Below are 18380 nucleotides of genomic sequence, written 5' to 3' on the forward strand. Positions count from 1 at the left end.
ACAGATGTTCCTCAGACTGAGCTTCGCTTAGGAGCAAACCTGAATCCTAACGACATCGAGGAAGGGGACGATGTGTACTTCGAATGCGAGGTCAACGCCAATCCCAGTGCCTACAAAGTGATGTGGAAGCACAACGTAAGTACTTTCCGATTATTTTCAACGTCTTCTTTTTCAAGCGTCTTCTAACCAAACTGAAGGTCTGTGGACTATCACCTCAGTTGTGCGACAGGATTCGTGATTTCCTGTCAGAAAGGTCACAGTTCGTAGTACTAGAAGGCAAGTCATCGAGTAAGACAGAAGTAAATCCGGCGTTCCCCAAGGAAGTAATATAGGCCCTCTATTGTACTTGCTCTATATGAACGACCTAGGAGACAATATGAGTAGTCCTCTTCGCTTATTTGCCGATGATGCTGCCATTTACCGTCTTTTAAAGTCACCAGATGACCAAAACCAATTGCAAAATGATTTAGATAAGATATCTGTATGGTGGGGAAAGTGGCAATCGACAATGAATAAAGAAAAGTGTGAAGTTATTCACATGAGTACTAAAAGAAATCCGCAAAGTTTCGATTACACTATGCCACACAAATCTGAAGGCTATAGGTTCAACTAAATACTTAGTGATTACAGTTATAAATAACTTAAATTACAACGACCACACAGAAAATGTTGTGGGTAGAGCAAACCAAAGACTGCGGTTCATTGGCAGAACATGTGGAAGGTGAAACAGTTTTACAAAAGAGACTGCGTACACTACACTTGTCCGCCATATTCTGGAGTATTGCTGAGCGGTGTGGGATCTGCATCAGGTGGGACTAACGGATGACATCGAAAAAGTTCAGAGAAGGGTGGCTCGTTTTATATTATCGCGAAATAGGGGAGACAGTGTCACATACATGATACGTGAATTGGAATGGCAGTCATTAAAACAAAATCGTTTTTGTAGCGACGAGATCTTCTCATGAAATTTCAATCACCAATTTTCTCCTCGGATTGCGATAACATTCTGTTCGCACCCACCTACATAGGGAGGAATGATCATCACAATAAAATAAGAGAAATCAGTGCTCGCACAGAATAATTTACGTGTTGGTTTTTCCCGAGCACCGTTCGTGAGTGGAACGGTAGAGCGACAGCTGGAAGGTGGTTCATTGAACCCTTTGCCAGGCACTTAATTGTGAATAGCAGAGTAATCACGTAGATGTAGATGTAGATACATGTTTGGTACATGATGTGTGGTTGGGTGATATGCTGGTCTCAAGTTGGGCACCAGTCATGCTGGAAACTTCCGGTTTTTTTGTCTTTTAATAATTGTTGGACACGAGACAGCAACGATAGGTTTTATCACGGACATGTTGCACAAAGGGAATAACGGTTAATAGGAAGCCTCACACAACTAAAAAAATTACGTCAATAATTTATGTTTTGAAGTATTCTTTTGAGATAATTTCAAATTGTCCAATCGTCTCTCTTCTGTGACACCTTCGACACGATAGATCGTTCATTTTTAAACTTGTGGTCTGCAGTACTGTGTTATTCGGCCTGTGGGGGAGGCTGTTACTTGCCGTCAAGTCTTCGTAATTGCTCCTAGTATATCGATGCGTCTTTCCCGCTACGACAGTTGATTAGACTACATTCTGATGTATAAAAGTATCCTTGACAATTTCTGTCAGCTCATAGACCTCATTTACACTGAAGAGCCAAATAAATTGGTACACCAGGCTAATACTGTGTAGGGCCCCTGCGAGCACGCAGAAGCGCCACAACACGACGTCACATGGACTCGACTAATGTCTGAAGTACTGCTGGAGGGAACTGACACCATGAATCCTGCATTGCTGTCCATAAATCCCTAAGAGTGCGAAGGGGTGAAGATATATTCTGGACAGCACGTTGCAAGGCATCCCAGATAAACTTTATAATATTCATGTCAGGCGAGTTTGGTGGCCAGCGAATGTTTTTAAACTCAAATGAGTGTTCCTACAGCGACCCTGTAGCAATCCTAGACTTGCTGGGTATCGCATTGTCCTGATGTAACTGCCCACGTCCGACGGAATGATCAATGGACTTGAATGGATGCTGGTGGTCAGACAGGATGCTTACGCACGGTTCCGAAAGACCATATCGATAATGATTCGTTGAATGCTTCTCACGCTGACACTTGTTGATGGTCCAGCATTCAAATCTGCAGTAGTTTGCGGAAGGGCTGCAGTTCTGCCACGCTGAACGATTCTCTTCAGTCGTCGTTGGTCCCATTCTTGAAGGATCTTTTTCCGGCCGCGGCAGTATCGGATATGTGGTGATTTACCGGATTCCTGACATTCACTTGTGAAACGGGCGTACGAGAAAATCCCCTCTTCATCGCTACCTCGGAGATGCTGTGTCCCATCGCTCATGCGCCGACTGTAACACCACGTTCAAACTCACTTAAATCTTGGTAACCTGGAAATGTACAACCGGTACCCGATCTAACAAATGCACCAGACATTTGCTGTCCTTCATGGGCGTTGCCGACGGCAGCGGCGTATTTTGCCTGTTTAAATATCTCTAAATTTGAATACACCTTCCCTTACCAGTTTCTTTGGCGCTTCATTGTATATCTCTGTATTTGAATACGCATGCCTATACTAGTTTCTTTGGCGCTTCGGCGTATATTCTAATTCAGTGGACATAGTCTTCGTGGTGCACCGTTTGCACCCACAGGCCTGGTGTACTGATACCTGCCCACACTAGTTATTTTAAGAGGATGATTAGATTAGCTGAGACAAACCTTTTTTTCTATCGATCTGTAGTAAAGAAATGTGATAAAACTTGAATAATTATGACACGTTTACAAAAGAAGTCATATGCTTGTGTTCCACCGAGATTCTGAGTGGAAAGATCCTCAAGGATGTGGGAGAACTAAAATTAAATCTTAAACCTAATTTCATTTGACAGATAACAAAGACATGTCACAAAACATGTAATGGTATAATACACTGAAATGCAGATGATAATTCTTCGGCTGTTGTAACCGAACGTTACACAACAGAAAAGATATTTGCGACAAGTCTTTCGTTTACTATGGAGGAGAAAATAAATGTTAGTTGTTATTTCCTGGATTTGCTAGTCTGCAAGAAAGAAGATCGTCGCTTTCGGCACACGGTATTCAGAAAGTAGCTGAAGAAAGCAGGAAGTTATGGGATTTCATGTGCTTGTGGAAACGTCTACGTGGATACTACGAAAAGAACAACAGAAAAATACCAGAAGAACATAAGAGCAACTCTACAAATGTGAAACGTGCAGATAAGCTGTTGCGCAACACCTGTTTGCAGCAGAACATCACCAGATTCGGTTTGATAGGACTCAGGTACTCGCAGCCGTAAGCCAATATATCGATAGGTTGTATAGAGTTTCATTAGCGATATTAATGTGGTAGAGGGAAAGCAATGGTATCTTGATTCAGGAGACAGAAAAGTTATGTACCAGCGTTCGAAGCTGTGGCGTTAGTTATAGCGGATGAAGGGAACCGAAAACTGCCAAACATGCACGAGCTTTTGAAAATACGGCTATGTGACGCGATCCGCCGGCGTGGGAATACGCGGGAACGAATTTATATTTCTATTTGTTAAAATAATCAGCAACCAGTTGCTCAAGAGGAGTTTTATTTTTTATTGGTTTCAGGCGCCTACTGCCCTTCTTCAGAATATTATAATTATCGCAATATTACCTAGGTGTATTTTTGACGCTCGCGGATAAAGCGATAATTATAATGTTCTGAAGAAGAGTCGTAGGCTCCTGAAAGGTAAAGGAATAAAATTTCTTTTGTGTTTGTTTGTTGATTACTTCAATAAATCACACAGGTCTATCACCGCATGCCCTCTAAATCATTCTCTCATTAAAACGTATCAGTAATGCAGCAGCTAATATAAGTGTGCAACATTTTCCCACAAATGGCTAAAATGGTACTACAGCTAGCTGTCTACCTTTCATACGAGGTATCTCAAGAGTAGTATAATGCTTTGTTGTTGCTCTATCAGTAATATTCTTACTTTAGTGCAAATTAGAGCAGTGGTTTAGCATGAACGGAACTGCTCGAGCGGTTTTCGGCGCAGCTCAAGAAATCTCGAGCTCTGCTCGATCTTTGGATGTGTCTGCGATTAGTGACTTTTGTTGGTACTATCTCGACGACCTGCCTTAGGGTCTTTAATGCACTATTGATTTTAACTGTAACAGTAGCTGTGAAACATAGCGTAGAGGCCACATATTACAACGGCAGCTTGTAAGTAAATAAAAAATTACAGTAATAATTCTGCCCAGTTCTCAATCTTTGGTGCGTTCCTCGATCTGGTGGAACAATCGCCAAGACAGGTCTTATTTTCTCTACAGCATTTATAGTCGTTTTATAGCGATAGATTTTGTTTTTTAAATATTTAATTGTTGATTAACTGAGTTCCTTGTTTCACCTGAAAGTTGACATCTTGCTGTCAAAGTGATTAAAATCTGGTATCTTTTTTGCTTGATACTGTAATATGTGATCAGGGATTGAGATTCTCATTTGCAACTGACTTGGTGGTAAATCACTGCACTCTACATAAACCTTTCTCTTTGAGGACGACATTTTCACCTAGGACTGTTACATTTGTTTAAAAACCAGTATAAATATTTTAAAATCCATATATACTAGTACAGTACGAGAAAATCACATATACTAGTACAGTACGAGAGCTCCTGTAGAAAATTTGTTCTGATACATCATATGTTTGTGTAATGGTAGGATTAGATGCTACTTCTTCCTGTATTCCACGAAATTGTCCAATTTTAAGCAGAAATATAACTTCTTGTTGTGGCTATTTCATAGTTCAACGCGTATCGTTTCACTCGCACCGCACTTGCCAAATGTCACATGATTGTTCGAACGGCATCGATACTACACTCCTGGAAATTGAAATAAGAGCACCGTGAATTCATTGTCCCAGGAAGGGGAAACTTTATTGACACATTCCTGGGGTCAGATACATCACATGATCACACTGACAGAACCACAGGCACATAGACACAGGCAACAGAGCATGCACAATGTCGGCACTAGTACAGTGTATATCCACCTTTCGCAGCAATGCAGGCTGCTATTCTCCCATGGAGACGATCGTAGAGATGCTGGATGTAGTCCTGTGGAACGGCTTGCCATGCCATTTCCACCTGGCGCCTCAGTTGGACCAGCGTTCGTGCTGGACGTGCAGACCGCGTGAGACGACGCTTCATCCAGTCCCAAACATGCTCAATGGGGGACAGATCCGGAGATCTTGCTGGCCAGGGTAGTTGACTTACACCTTCTAGAGCACGTTGGGTGGCACGGGATACATGCGGACGTGCATTGTCCTGTTGGAACGGCAAGTTCCCTTGCCGGTCTAGGAATGGTAGAACGATGGGTTCGATGATGGTTTGGATGTACCGTGCACTATTCAGTGTCCCCTCGACGATCACCAGTGGTGTACGGCCAGTGTAGGAGATCGCTCCCCACACCATGATGCCGGGTGTTGGCCCTGTGTGCCTCGGTCGCATGCAGTCCTGATTGTGCCGCTCACCTGCACGGCGCCAAACACTCATACGACCATCATTGGCACCAAGTCAGAAGCGACTCTCATCGCTGAAGACGACACGTCTCCATTCGTCCCTCCATTCACGCCTGTCGCGACACCACTGGAGGCGGGCTGCACGATGTTGGGGCGTGAGCGGAAGACGGCCTAACGGTGTGCGGGACCGTAGCCCAGCTTCATGGAGACGGTTGCGAATGGTCCTCGCCGATACCCCAGGAGCAACAGTGTCCCTAATTTGCTGGGAAGTGGCGGTGCGGTCCCCTACGGCACTGCGTAGGATCCTACGGTCTTGGCGTGCATCCGTGCGTCGCTGCGGTCCGGTCCCAGGTCGACGGGCACGTGCACCTTCCGCCGACCACTGGCGACAACATCGATGTACTGTGGAGACCTCACGCCCCACGTGTTGAGCAATTCGGCGGTACGTCCACCCGGCCTCCCGCATGCCCACTATACGCCCTCGCTCGAAGTCCGTCAACTGCACATACGGTTCACGTCCACGCTGTCGCGGCATGCTACCAGTGTTAAAGACTGCGATGGAGCTCCGTATGCCACAGCAAACTGGCTGACACTGACGGCGGCGGTGCACAAATGCTGCGCAGCTAGCGCCATTCGACGGCCAACACCGCGGTTCCTGGTGTGTCCGCTGTGCCGTGCGTGTGATCATTGCTTGTACAGCCCTCTCGCAGTGTCCGGAGCAAGTATGGTGGGTCTGACACACCGGTGTCAATGTGTACTTTTTTCCATTTCCGGGAGTGTAAACACTGGAGACATGTGTACTCCCTCGCTAATCTGGGGTTAATTGTACCTAGTTCAAAGCATAGGACTTCGTTATTTTGGCTCTTTACAGATTTCTGGGGAGCCTACTACCATTCTCATTACATAGATTTATGCCTTCTTCAAAGTTTTAAGAAGGAAATGCGATACAAAAGCAACATATTTTTGAAAAATCAATTTTTTTAAATTTTTGACCTTCTATCTCAAACGCTCGAGTGGGAACGGGAGGGGGCGCCACAATCAAGTTTTTGCCCCTCTTCGGAAATATCATATACCCGGGGCTAGCAAACTATAAAGGTTAAGTTCTGTATTAAGCTCGAGAAAACCTCTAGGGAAACGTGGGCAACGATTAAGCAAACGTGTGCAGGCGAGGCACATTCAGGAAGTGGTATTTTCAAGTAACATAAAAGTTCACGTGAAGACAGACACATTCAGTGCAAGACAATCCCAGAGCTTGTCGCCCTACTGGAGCACATAACGATGGAAACGTGGAGTGTGTAATGCAGTTAGTTCAAACACACTGTTCCATCACACACTAACAGACGAAGAGAAAGAGGAAAGACGAAGAGTTTCTACTGGACTACTGGATTGAGCCAGACGTGATTTCGCATTTCTGCCAAAGATTATTTGCCGGGGATGAAAGTTGGTGCTATCAGTACGACGAGCTTCATGGTGATGAATTGTGGAGTCCCGGGTCACCAGCCTCGAAAAAGTCAAACGACAACCTTTGAGAACAAAGACAATATTGATCGCATTCTTTAATAGTAAGGGATTAGTTCGCCATGAATATATTCCTCCAGGTCGAACCGTGTATTTCACTCCTTACATCAAAGTCTTGAAACATTTGCGACAAGCAATTCGACGTCGCAACCCTGATTTGTGGCATTCTCAGGTCTGGGGCTTAATGCATGACAATGCAGAACTCCATACTGCTTTATCTGTTACTGAGTTCCCGGACTGCTTCCAGGACCTGTATCAATGTTGCACTAGTGTATAGGTAGCCATAGAAACTACTTCGATAGAAGCTGGGATCATTACTTGCTAAGTGCAATTTTCTGCTTAAAAAAAAAATCTGTCCTGGAACTTTTCTGAGAAAGGGAGTGTGTGTACACATGCTCCTATTCTTTCATCTATTATCTGACACCAAGTGTCTGATCTCTTTGATTGTACTCCATGTAGATTTTCAATAGCTCTTCACTGTAGTTTATATCATCTTACTGCAAAATCTTAAAAAAAAACATATTGTTAACTGTCAGGTGCTCTGGAAAATATATGATGAGACCTATGACATCCACAGACAGTGAGGCGAAGAGGAAAGGCAATGGGGTAGGATTTGGAATAAAAGCTAGACGAGGGACGAAAACTGCTAAAAGAAGCCAAGGTGAAGTGTCTTCTGCTGATTCATAAGACCCTTCTTACAGAGCGGGTTAAAACTGAAAAGTTGTTAAAATTTAAGCCACGGTCTGCTACATATTTAAAATTTCCTTTTCTGCCAAGTGCAAAACATTTTCAAGTGAAGTGTTAGAGATAAGGAACCAAATTATCAGTCTTTGTACTCCATATCATAGTTTTCTCATAGTATTTCAAGAAGTAAATGATCAGTACTAACAGCAGTTGTTGAAAAACTCTTTTTAATATTTTCATGTATAAAAAACGAGTTTTGGGATAATTACTTCCATTATTTTGTACACCCTTTGGCAATATATCATATAAAACATAACCATTATGCTTTGTAGTGCATTGCTTTAGAACTATCTCTTCATAAAACAGTCAATGGACAACTGTAACAAAATGCAGTCAGTTCCACAAGAAAGTATACACCGTTACCTCTATGAAATGAAAGACGCTACTATAAATATATGTTAACGTGAAAACACATGTTATTACTAATTGCACAATTACTCCAATCACCGCCATTATCCATTATAGATTGGTACTTTAGCCCTCTCTCCAGTAAATCATAAGTGTTTCCAACCTCTAAATATCGTTTGATCTACTTCGCAACGAACGTCTTTGACTTCCTAAGAATTTTGGCAGCAGCTTCATATGAAAGCTTTGGTTCCTTTGGATGATTTCAACACTGCCTGGTGACGCTTCAGTTGTTCTGCTCTCATTTTAAACTGCAACAGACTAAACAAAACATTCGACTTTGAGACTGTTTATCTATACACTGTGCAAAAAGCGTATTGATTACAGATTCGAGACCACTACCGGAGATGTCACTGTGGACGTTACTTTTAGAATAATGGCATACTCTTTCTTGGGGAACTGACTGTACGTACTATCGACGAGCAAGCAGAGGATTCTGCAGTCTCGTTGAGCTGCCACCCCAAAGATGAGCCAAACGGAGAAGGATACCAGACGTTTCGTATACAGGATGGTGCTTCATATGAGGCGCAAATGTTGCAGGGGGCGCCGCTGCATCATAGCACGTCAGACGGCATCATCGTGAGTACGCACAACCTGGCGCTGCAGATGGTGAGCAAGCACCAGGCTGGCAACTACACCTGTTCCGCCTCCAACATCGAAGGCGACGGCGCCAGCAACACCGTCCAGCTCAGGGTCATGTGTGAGTACGCGGCATGGCACACGCGTGGCACGAAACCCAGCACTTAAATCTACACTCTGCAAGCATCATTACAGAGTGCGGTGGAAGGTACTTCTGGTACTTGAGTTCCCTCCTCCCGTCTTCCATTCGCAAATGGTGCATGGGGTGAACGACTATCGATAAATCTCCGTCTGACATTAATATGTCTGATTTTTCTCATCGAGATCATTGAGGGAGACGTACGTTGGAGGAAATAATGTGTTTCCCGATTCTTCTCCGAACATACGCTTTCGAAGTTTTAAAGAAAACTTCACTGTGTGATATACAATGCCTGTCTTGCAGCGTCTGCCACTAGTGTTTTATGAACACTAATGCAAAGCTCTCGAATTAATTAAGTAATTACATAATTAAATGTGCCACTCTTCATTAGATCTCTGTCCCGCTTGCTAATCTAGTTTAGTACTTTTCTTTCTGTTACAATATTTCTCCCATTTAGTGGCGATATTCCTCAAATCTTCTTTGAAACTGCTTTTTTTTTGGAGAAGAAAATATTTTCTCTTTTTCTTACACAGCCGTTGAAAGGAATCAAGGTAGCTGTAGCATGTTTAAGAACAAAGCATGTTCCTCTGCAGAGCCTCCTACCACCAATGAAATATTGCCATGAACCCAACCATGACAGAAACATTCTACTGGAACACGTTCTTTTTAGCCTCTGCGTTGATGATAAAGCTACTGTCGTTGTAGGACGTGCTTTTACCATTGAGAAGTTGTGTCATGCAAGCATGGGCTATGTTTTCATATCTAGAGCATGGCATCAGTTTACGAAGGTGAAGTGTAAAGCCATGCTGTTCTCACTATACTGGCTGATGCTCTTTCTTCAGTCATTAAGAACTGCAATAATGAAACTAGAATCAATAGGATTGGGGATGATGGAGCTAGCAGCCTACGATTCTTGAAAAAAACATATAATATTTTTATGACCTACCTTGTGTAAAAATAAATTCGTCCTGTGCAGTCTTCCACAGACTGCCCACTCTACTATTCTGCCGATACTCTTCACTTTATAAAGTGCATCTGCGAAAACCGTTTAATTAAGATGACACATGGAAGCCATGCTTTTCACCATGTTAACCAACATTCACACACCTCCATTACCAATGCATTATACTGTACTCTCAGTTTCTGGTGACAAACAAAAAATTCATCCTCTTGTATAATTTCATACCACTTTCACACTCGGTACCATGTAATGATAAGCATTAATAAAATTAGGCACTCAAATTTATATCCTGTGCTAAACTATGTCAGCTACTATATGACAGTTCTCATACCATGTCACACATGCAGGCAAAGAAAAAGGTATTACTCACATAGAAAACTGTGTCTCCAAAGTAATAACCATCAGCACAATAAAATATGCGTAATACTTGGGAAACCCCACTCTCAATCACTAGGAAGGGCCAGCCATCATTTGAAAACCACTACACACCTTCACCTGATATGTGCCACCCACTATAGAAAATTTAGCAATAAATTGGAGACTGGTGCCTGATTCTTCCAGGACCTATTACTACTAGGGAGAATAAACATTGATGCTGCATGGTTTCTTGCACATACATGTGAATATTGAAGTAAGACATCAAATAAGAATATTGAGTACTCCATTTTGATCCCAATAAAACTACATGGCTGAAAATTCCTACAGATATGAAAATAAATTTTCTTTCACATCATTGGGTTTGTATCTGATCTTAATTCAGTTCTAATCCAATTCTTTCATCTGTGATACAACACAACTTAAAGCCTCATGTAACACCTGCTCAAATTCTCTTACAGAAAACTCACTAAGTCCCAGACATACGAGACTTTAACATCTCGTGGTATCAATACCATAAAGAAAATCAGACATTGTTCCACATATGCATATTAGTTCTCAGAAAAGGCGTGATGTATATTGAAGCTTTCCCCTCATAGGCATATAGTCACTGTTTACATTCCCAATTGAACTCTTAACTGTTGTTCAGTTTGTAAGAGGTGATCAGAATGTTCGACATAAGTCTCCATTAAGTCACAAACACTGGCTGGTATTGTGCCATATGAGGAAGGCTTATTAGTAAGTCTGCTGTGGTGTAGTAGTAGCAGGATCAGTTTATGTTACAGTTTCATTTACTTTCAATTCCTCTGGTTTCTCTACTGTTCTTCCTGTGCTACTCACTGAAGACATTACTTTCTCGTACCAAACATCTAACATTTCGCCTAACATCTTGAAGTGTTCTCTGTTCGCCTGATCTAAGACGAGTAGTAATTCCAAGAGTGTGTGATCAAAATCCTGCTTTGTCGCTGGCGTAACACTCTACTGTTCAACCTCGATAAACTGCAGAAGGAGAAGAGGGATTTGCTGATGCATCACGTCTATTAACATATTTAGGTGGCCGAAGTACATCAAAAATTGTTTAATTTTCACTCATGACAACACTCTCCATTACATACTAGTTACTAATGCCCCCAAAAAGCGAAACAAAAAGCAATGTCAAAACCACTTTATGAAAACGTAAATTATAAAGTGATATATAAGCTCCAAATGGTGCAGCAAGTAAAGAGGGAGAAAAACAGTTTTCAGTTCACAAAACAACTATAGTCTCTCCTTGCAAGAAAATTTGCATGACACCAACAAAGAAATTTTCAACAAATTGAACACTGTTTTATTAATTTAAACACAGAAATATATCTGGTAAACAGATTTTAGAAATTGCAACATCTGTGCAATTTAATCTTGGGAGAAAAGTTGACAGATGTGCCACATCTGTTAAATTAGATGAGACTTTGCTAGTATCAGTGCACATTATGGTTCCACTTGCAGTTGTCCTGATTGAAGATGCCATCTTTGTATGTGAATGAAGCTTGAAGGAAGTAATATTATTATACAGCCTGACTATCCACAGGAACAATTCATTACAGACAGGCATACATACCAGAGGCGAAATTCTGTTGGGATCTATAATGGTTGTCGTTGACTAGAAATATAACATCTTTAGGGAGCACAATAACAAGATGACAGAACACCTGCCGCCCTCCTAGATGTCTAGAGGCAAATATATCTCTCATGATCTCAATATGATTTTCAAATGCTCGGAAATGCTTCATACTTGAATAACTTTCTCAGAGCAGAAGGGGTTCCAGTTGAAATGCCGATCAAATTAATGCTCAAGAATACTTCTGAAAGTACCTCTGCGTAAGGTATCAGTGCAAGCCTCATGCCTATTCAGTGCTACTGTCTTGATAAAGTATGTCAGCAGTTTTTAATTGAACTGATGAAAGGAACGAATTAGGAATAAAGATATGAAATGAGGAATACCCAGAAAAATAGCAGCGAAGTCCATATTTCACAAAAATGAGTTATTGGCCTTATTATATAATTCAGCAGACATACTTTCAGCTGGGTCAACTGAATTGTATGTAATGAGTTAAGTCTAAGTGTTCTAGTCAGATAAGAATTTGGCATACACTGAGAGAACGGGACAAGTCCATCCAATAAACTGACAGAAACAATGATGTTCTGCAGGAGTCGGTTTCTGAGCTATATTGATTTTTTTGTCTAGTTTTATGAAAGTTCCAACTTTGGCTTCATAAATTCAATGTTTTTGTGGGTTTTTCTGTTGTACTGTCAAATTTCGGGACTTATGCTGACACAGAGCAGACTTGACATTAACTTCTTTGATTTGTCAAGTGGTGGGATTGAATTTTGTGTAATTTCCTACTATAGTGTGTATTGTAATTCCTAATGGAATATCCAGAGTTGAGCAGCATTGGTGAATGTAGAAACAGACAAAGTTATGGTAGACTGTCTGAAGTATCTATAAAACTAAGAACAGTGTCACAATATAGGAGAGCATTGTAACTGCAACATTGTACTGATATACTAATTGATGTAGAAAAGTCTTAACTCATGTCCAATTTCAGTCATCTGAAGGAATGGAAGGAGAAAAGTTGTCATCACATAGAGCTGATTTCTACTGATAATATTCAACGTCGAGGGTCTCACAAAGATGAAACAGTAGCTACTTTTCGTGATTATACATTTTACTATAAGAGAGGATTAATGAGAGATAATACTATGACCGAATTGACTGCGTGTCAAAAAGGGCTTATATCAGTATATGGGGTTTTAAAGAAGGGACTAGAGATAGTTACCAGAAACAGAGCATAACATCTACATTCTCATCATATCAATTTAATGGAAGATCCAGTCATTTCATCACGTATAAAAGAAACTGTAGTTGCCTGAAGAATTAACTGTTAGCTGACGAATTAACTGTCAATTAACTATCAATTGAAAGAGAAACAGCATAACTTTCCAGCAACATATGACACTTATCGTAAAATATTTAACACAGAATTTAATGTCTCGTTCAGTTTCTCTAGAAATTATATATGCAGTACTTGTAATAAGTTTTCTGTAAGTTTCAAAGCTGTATAGGAGAGGCATAACTAACACGTGCAATGAATGAAAAGAAAGAGTAGACATTGAAAATAGTATGAAGAGAGAGGCTATTGAATACCAATTACACCACCCTGAACCTCACGCATTCTAAGTCATAAAGGCAGTCTCGACAGTGGAGCAGACAGTTTACAAGATGCATATGGACTGTCAGCAGAACCTCCCATGTACAAACATTAGCACCAACATTGTTTATAACAAATGCCAGCTTTTTCTATAACTATGTAACATATACAGACTCTTAGACAGTAATGCAGTCTTTTAATTTTATTCTGAAACAATAGGGAAGAAAGGTTCTAGTGGGTTAGTTTTTTTCCTGCATCATTATGTCACTATAATGCTTAACTAGAGGCTAAAAATTTGTGACTCATGTAAGGTCAAAACAAAAACTACAGCCTTTTCAGGCGCATCCACTACCTTGTTCGTGATGCAAAGAATTTTTAATCAGTTCATGTAACATTTCCAGTTAGAGGACATTCATATCTAGAAACTGACAAAGACTAATTTATTGATTGATCAGTTGATTTATTCATAGAGGGAAGTTATTTAAAAGGTGATTTAATAAAGATACAAAAGTTGAAACACTTAAGTATCATGCTGACCTATTAATCATTGTAATTTACTCAAGTTCATTCAGAATAAAAACGGAAAATTGTTAAACAATATTATTCCTAAAACACAATTAGTTATGAACACTCTGTATGATAGATGATTAGACTGACTCATGAAAAGAATTTTGTCGTGACATCTGCATGGAGGTTATACAATGAAATATGATCTAAATATCACGTTAGATTATGACTTTGTCAATCTTATTTGAGGGTTGTATGGAGAAATTGATTATTAGACACTCTTACAGAGTCCAGTTTAAAAAAATATTTTAATACTTTTAAAAACTACTAGCGAATAGTTATTGAGAGCATTACAGAAGCATATTTCAATAAACACTGAAACTGTATTATTTGAGGCATCAAAACTGCTTTCCTAAGAGATCTATTAAAGGACTTATCCCTTTCCTCGTGTGAAGTTTCCAAATTTCCATCTTTTAATTTAAGGGATATTATTTGATTCGAAAAGCAAAGGATTCAACACAGAATAGCAAGATTAATATTAAACGAATTAGGTTGTGCTCTCAGCGGAATCATACAAAGCCCTTCTCCATAATGGATCTAAAAAGAAAATGTAAAAACCTTTTGGTGAATGAAACATAAGCTACTTCAGCCTGATAGCGAATTAGAAACAACACATAAACACAACAGATTCTGTGCAACGTTGATCGTAACTACGACTTTCACGAAGCTACTGATTCCAAAACATTATCTAAGCAACCACACTGTTCCAATGCAGCTTGACACATCGTAATGTAAGGAAACACATTACCGTGTTTCGCAGAGTAGGTACATAGCGAGGAGCTTGTTGTAAACACTTATGCCTGTTATAAGAGCCTTTTTCTGCTTTCATGCTTGGCTTTCTCTCTTACAATATATATTAACGCAGCCACGAGTGTTTGCAAACGTTATCACATACCAGAAAAACAACTTCACACCAGAGCAGCCCAAATGGAACGGACAGTGGCAGAACGCTTTGTTTTTCTTATAAACTGGCAGGCTATGTGTGGCGACCACGCACACACTAAACATTGGCCGAAGCCACTCTCCCCTCAAAAAACTAAGGCAGATACACTCGTCGTAACTGAAGCATCCGTGAATATGCAGTAGTCGACCATTGTGCCACAGATATAATAGCAAATACTGCTCGTGACACGAAGCAACGACGAAATAGCGTGCATGAAGGTCACTGATTATAAGTAACAAGTTTCAAGATCAAAACATAATATAATTTAACTGAGCAATGAGCTGCTCAGAGACTGAGTTTGCTGACGGCTATTTACATTGCCTCCATAAAGTATTGCGACTTGACACGAATAAGCTGCCAGCACTTTTAGAAAGTCTATAAGCATGTAGAGTCATGAACTATACTAATGGCCACAGCGTCACTGAATCACTTCCATACCTAAACTGTATTGAACCTATTTCACCTCGGAAATAGAATTAGTTCTTCCACATATTTAATTTTGTCTTCAGTTCCAAATAACTTTCTGAGGGACTGTATAAATGTCTTCATTATAAAAAAAAACTTGTTTCAGTAGGAGCCCTAGCTACATCGCTCATCAGATGCACTTTCTTCAGAGTGTTACTTACTGGATGAGTGTCACTTGTCGGCCGCTGTGCCAGAGCGATTCTAGGCGCTTCAGTCCTGAACAGCGCTGCTGCAACGGTCGCAGGTTGGAATCCTGCCTCGGGCATGGATGTGTGTGATGTCCTCAGGTTAGTTAGGTTTAAGTAGTTCTAAGTCTAGGTGACTGATGACCTGAGACATTAAGTCCCATAGTGCTTAGAGCCATCTGGACCATCTGAATGTCACTTACCTTCAGGGATATCTACATCTTTCCAGCATGCATTAACGTAGCAGGAACTTAGGAATAAATCGCCATTTATGATAACTTAACACAAAACCTTGGATAAGGATCATACTTCACAAAACCAAGTACTGACTGTTCGTTTGTTCATCACGACCCAGTCAATGTGCTTTTCATAACTGCATAAAACACTCAGGTGACAAAAGCCATGGGACAACGATACACACACATACAGATAGCGGTAGTATAAAAGGCATTGCATTGGAGGAGTTGTCATTTGCGCTCAAGAGCTTCATGTGAAAAGATTTGCGATGTGATTAAGCCGCACGACGGGAATTAACAGACTTTGAACGCAGAATGGTAGAGCGAGCTAGAATTCCGTTTCTAAAATCGTTAGGGAATTCAGTTTTCCGAGATTCAGGACTGTGCCGAGAATACCACATTTTAGGAATTACCTGTTACTAGGGACAATGCAGGGCCCAACGGGCTTCAGTTAACGACTGAGAACAGCGGCGCTTGCTTAGAGTGGTCAATGCTGACAGACAAGCAGCACTGAGTGAGATTACATCATAAATCAATGTAGCAAGTGCGACGAACGTATTCGTGTGCATAGTGTGGCGCAATTTGACGTTAATGAGCTATGGCAGCAGACGAACGACGCGGCGGCCCTTGCTAACAGCACGGCATCAGCTGCACCGCCTCTCCTGATCTCGAGGCCATATCGGTTGCGCCTAGACCATTGGAAAACCTTTCCAAGGCCACATGAGACATGAGCTGGTGGTAGGGTTCGAGTGTTGCGTAGACCCCGCGAAGCTATGGACTCAAGTTGCCAGAAGTCACAGTGCAGGCTGGTGGTTGTTCTACACTCCTGGAAATGGAAAAAAGAACACATTGACACCGGTGTGTCAGACCCACCATACTTACTCCGGACACTGCGAGAGGGCTGTACAAGCAATGATCACACGCACGGCACAGCGGACACACCAGGAACCGCGGTGTTGGCCGTCGAATGGCGCTAGCTGCGCAGCATTTGTGCACCGCCGCCGTCAGTGTCAGCCAGTTTGCCGTGGCATACGGAGCTCCATCGCAGTCTTTAACACTGGTAGCATGCCGCGACAGCGTGGACGTGAACCGTATGTGCAGTTGACGGACTTTGAGCGAGGGCCTATAGTGGGCATGCGGGAGGCCGGATGGACGTACCGCCGAATTGCTCAACACGTGGGGCGTGAGGTCTCCACAGTACATCGATGTTGTCGCCAGTGGTCGGCGGAAGGTGCAAGTGCCCGTCGACCTGGGACCGGACCGCGGCGACGCACGGATGCACGCCAAGACCGTAGGATCCTACGCAGTGCCGTAGGGGACCGCACCGCCACTTCCCAGCAAATTAGGGACACTGTTGCTCCTGGGGTATCGGCGAGGACCATTCGCAATCGTCTCCATGAAGCTGGGCTACGGTCCCGCACACCGTTAGGCCGTCTTCCGCTCACGCCCCAACATCGTGCAGCCCGCCTCCAGTGGTGTCGCGACAGGCGTGAATGGAGGGACGAATGGAGACGTGTCGTCTTCAGCGATGAGAGTCGCTTCTGCCTTGGTGCCAATGATGGTCGTATGCGTGTTTGGCGCCGTGCAGGTGAGCGCCACAATCAGGACTGCATACGACCGAGGCACACAGGGCCAACACCCGGCATCATGGTGTGGGGAGCGATCTCCTACACTGGCCGTACACCACTGGTGATCGTCGAGGGGACACTGAATAGTGCACGGTACATCCAAACCGTCATCGAACCCATCGTTCTACCATTCCTAGACCGGCAAGGGAACTTGCTGTTCCAACAGGACAATGCACGTCCGCATGTATCCCGTGCCACCCAACGTGCTCTAGAAGGTGTAAGTCAACTACCCTGGCCAGCAAGATCTCCGCATCTGTCCCCCACTGAGCATGTTTGGGACTGGATGAAGCGTCGTCTCACGCGGTCTGCACGTCCAGCACGAACGCTGGTCCAACTGAGGCGCCAGGTGGAAATGGCATGGCAAGCCGTTCCACAAGACTACATCCAGCATCTCTACGATCGTCTCCATGGGCGAATAGCAGCCTGCATTGCTGCGAAAGGTGGATATACACTGTACTAGTGCCGACATTGTGCATGCTCTGTTGCCTGTGTCTATGTGCCTGTGGTTCTGTCAGTGTGATCATGTGATGTATCTGACCCCAGGAATGTGTCAATAAAGTTTCCCCTTCCTGGGACAATGAATTCACGGTGTTCTTATTTCAATTTCCAGGAGTGTATAATGGTATGGGTGTGTTTACGTGGAACAGATTGGGTCCACTGGTTCAGCTGAACCAGTAATTGACTGCCAATGATTAGTTTCGCTACTTGGAGACCGTTTGTACCCGTTTGTGGATTTCATGTAATCAAACAACGATAAAATTTTTATGGATGACAATGCGCCATGTCACTTGCCCACACTTGTTCGCAATTGGCTTTAAGAACACAGTGGACAGTTCGAATGAACGATTCGCCTCCCAGATCCCATCGAACATTTGTAGGAAATAATCGAGAG

General features: G+C 42.4%; 1 protein-coding gene across 1 annotated transcript in view; it reads left to right on the forward strand.

The window, feature by feature from the left end:
• The window catches only part of LOC126188758 (nephrin-like), a 645061-nt gene that overhangs the window by 473215 nt on the left and 153466 nt on the right, over nt 1-18380 (forward strand). The window contains exons 9-10 of the mRNA XM_049930368.1: nt 5-135; nt 8763-8922. Of these exons, the coding sequence (XP_049786325.1) occupies nt 5-135; nt 8763-8922 (291 nt within the window). The remainder of the gene's footprint in view (nt 1-4; nt 136-8762; nt 8923-18380) is intronic.

This window comes from Schistocerca cancellata, chromosome 5 (genome assembly GCF_023864275.1).
Source record: "Schistocerca cancellata isolate TAMUIC-IGC-003103 chromosome 5, iqSchCanc2.1, whole genome shotgun sequence".
Classification (NCBI taxonomy): domain Eukaryota; kingdom Metazoa; phylum Arthropoda; class Insecta; order Orthoptera; family Acrididae; genus Schistocerca; species Schistocerca cancellata.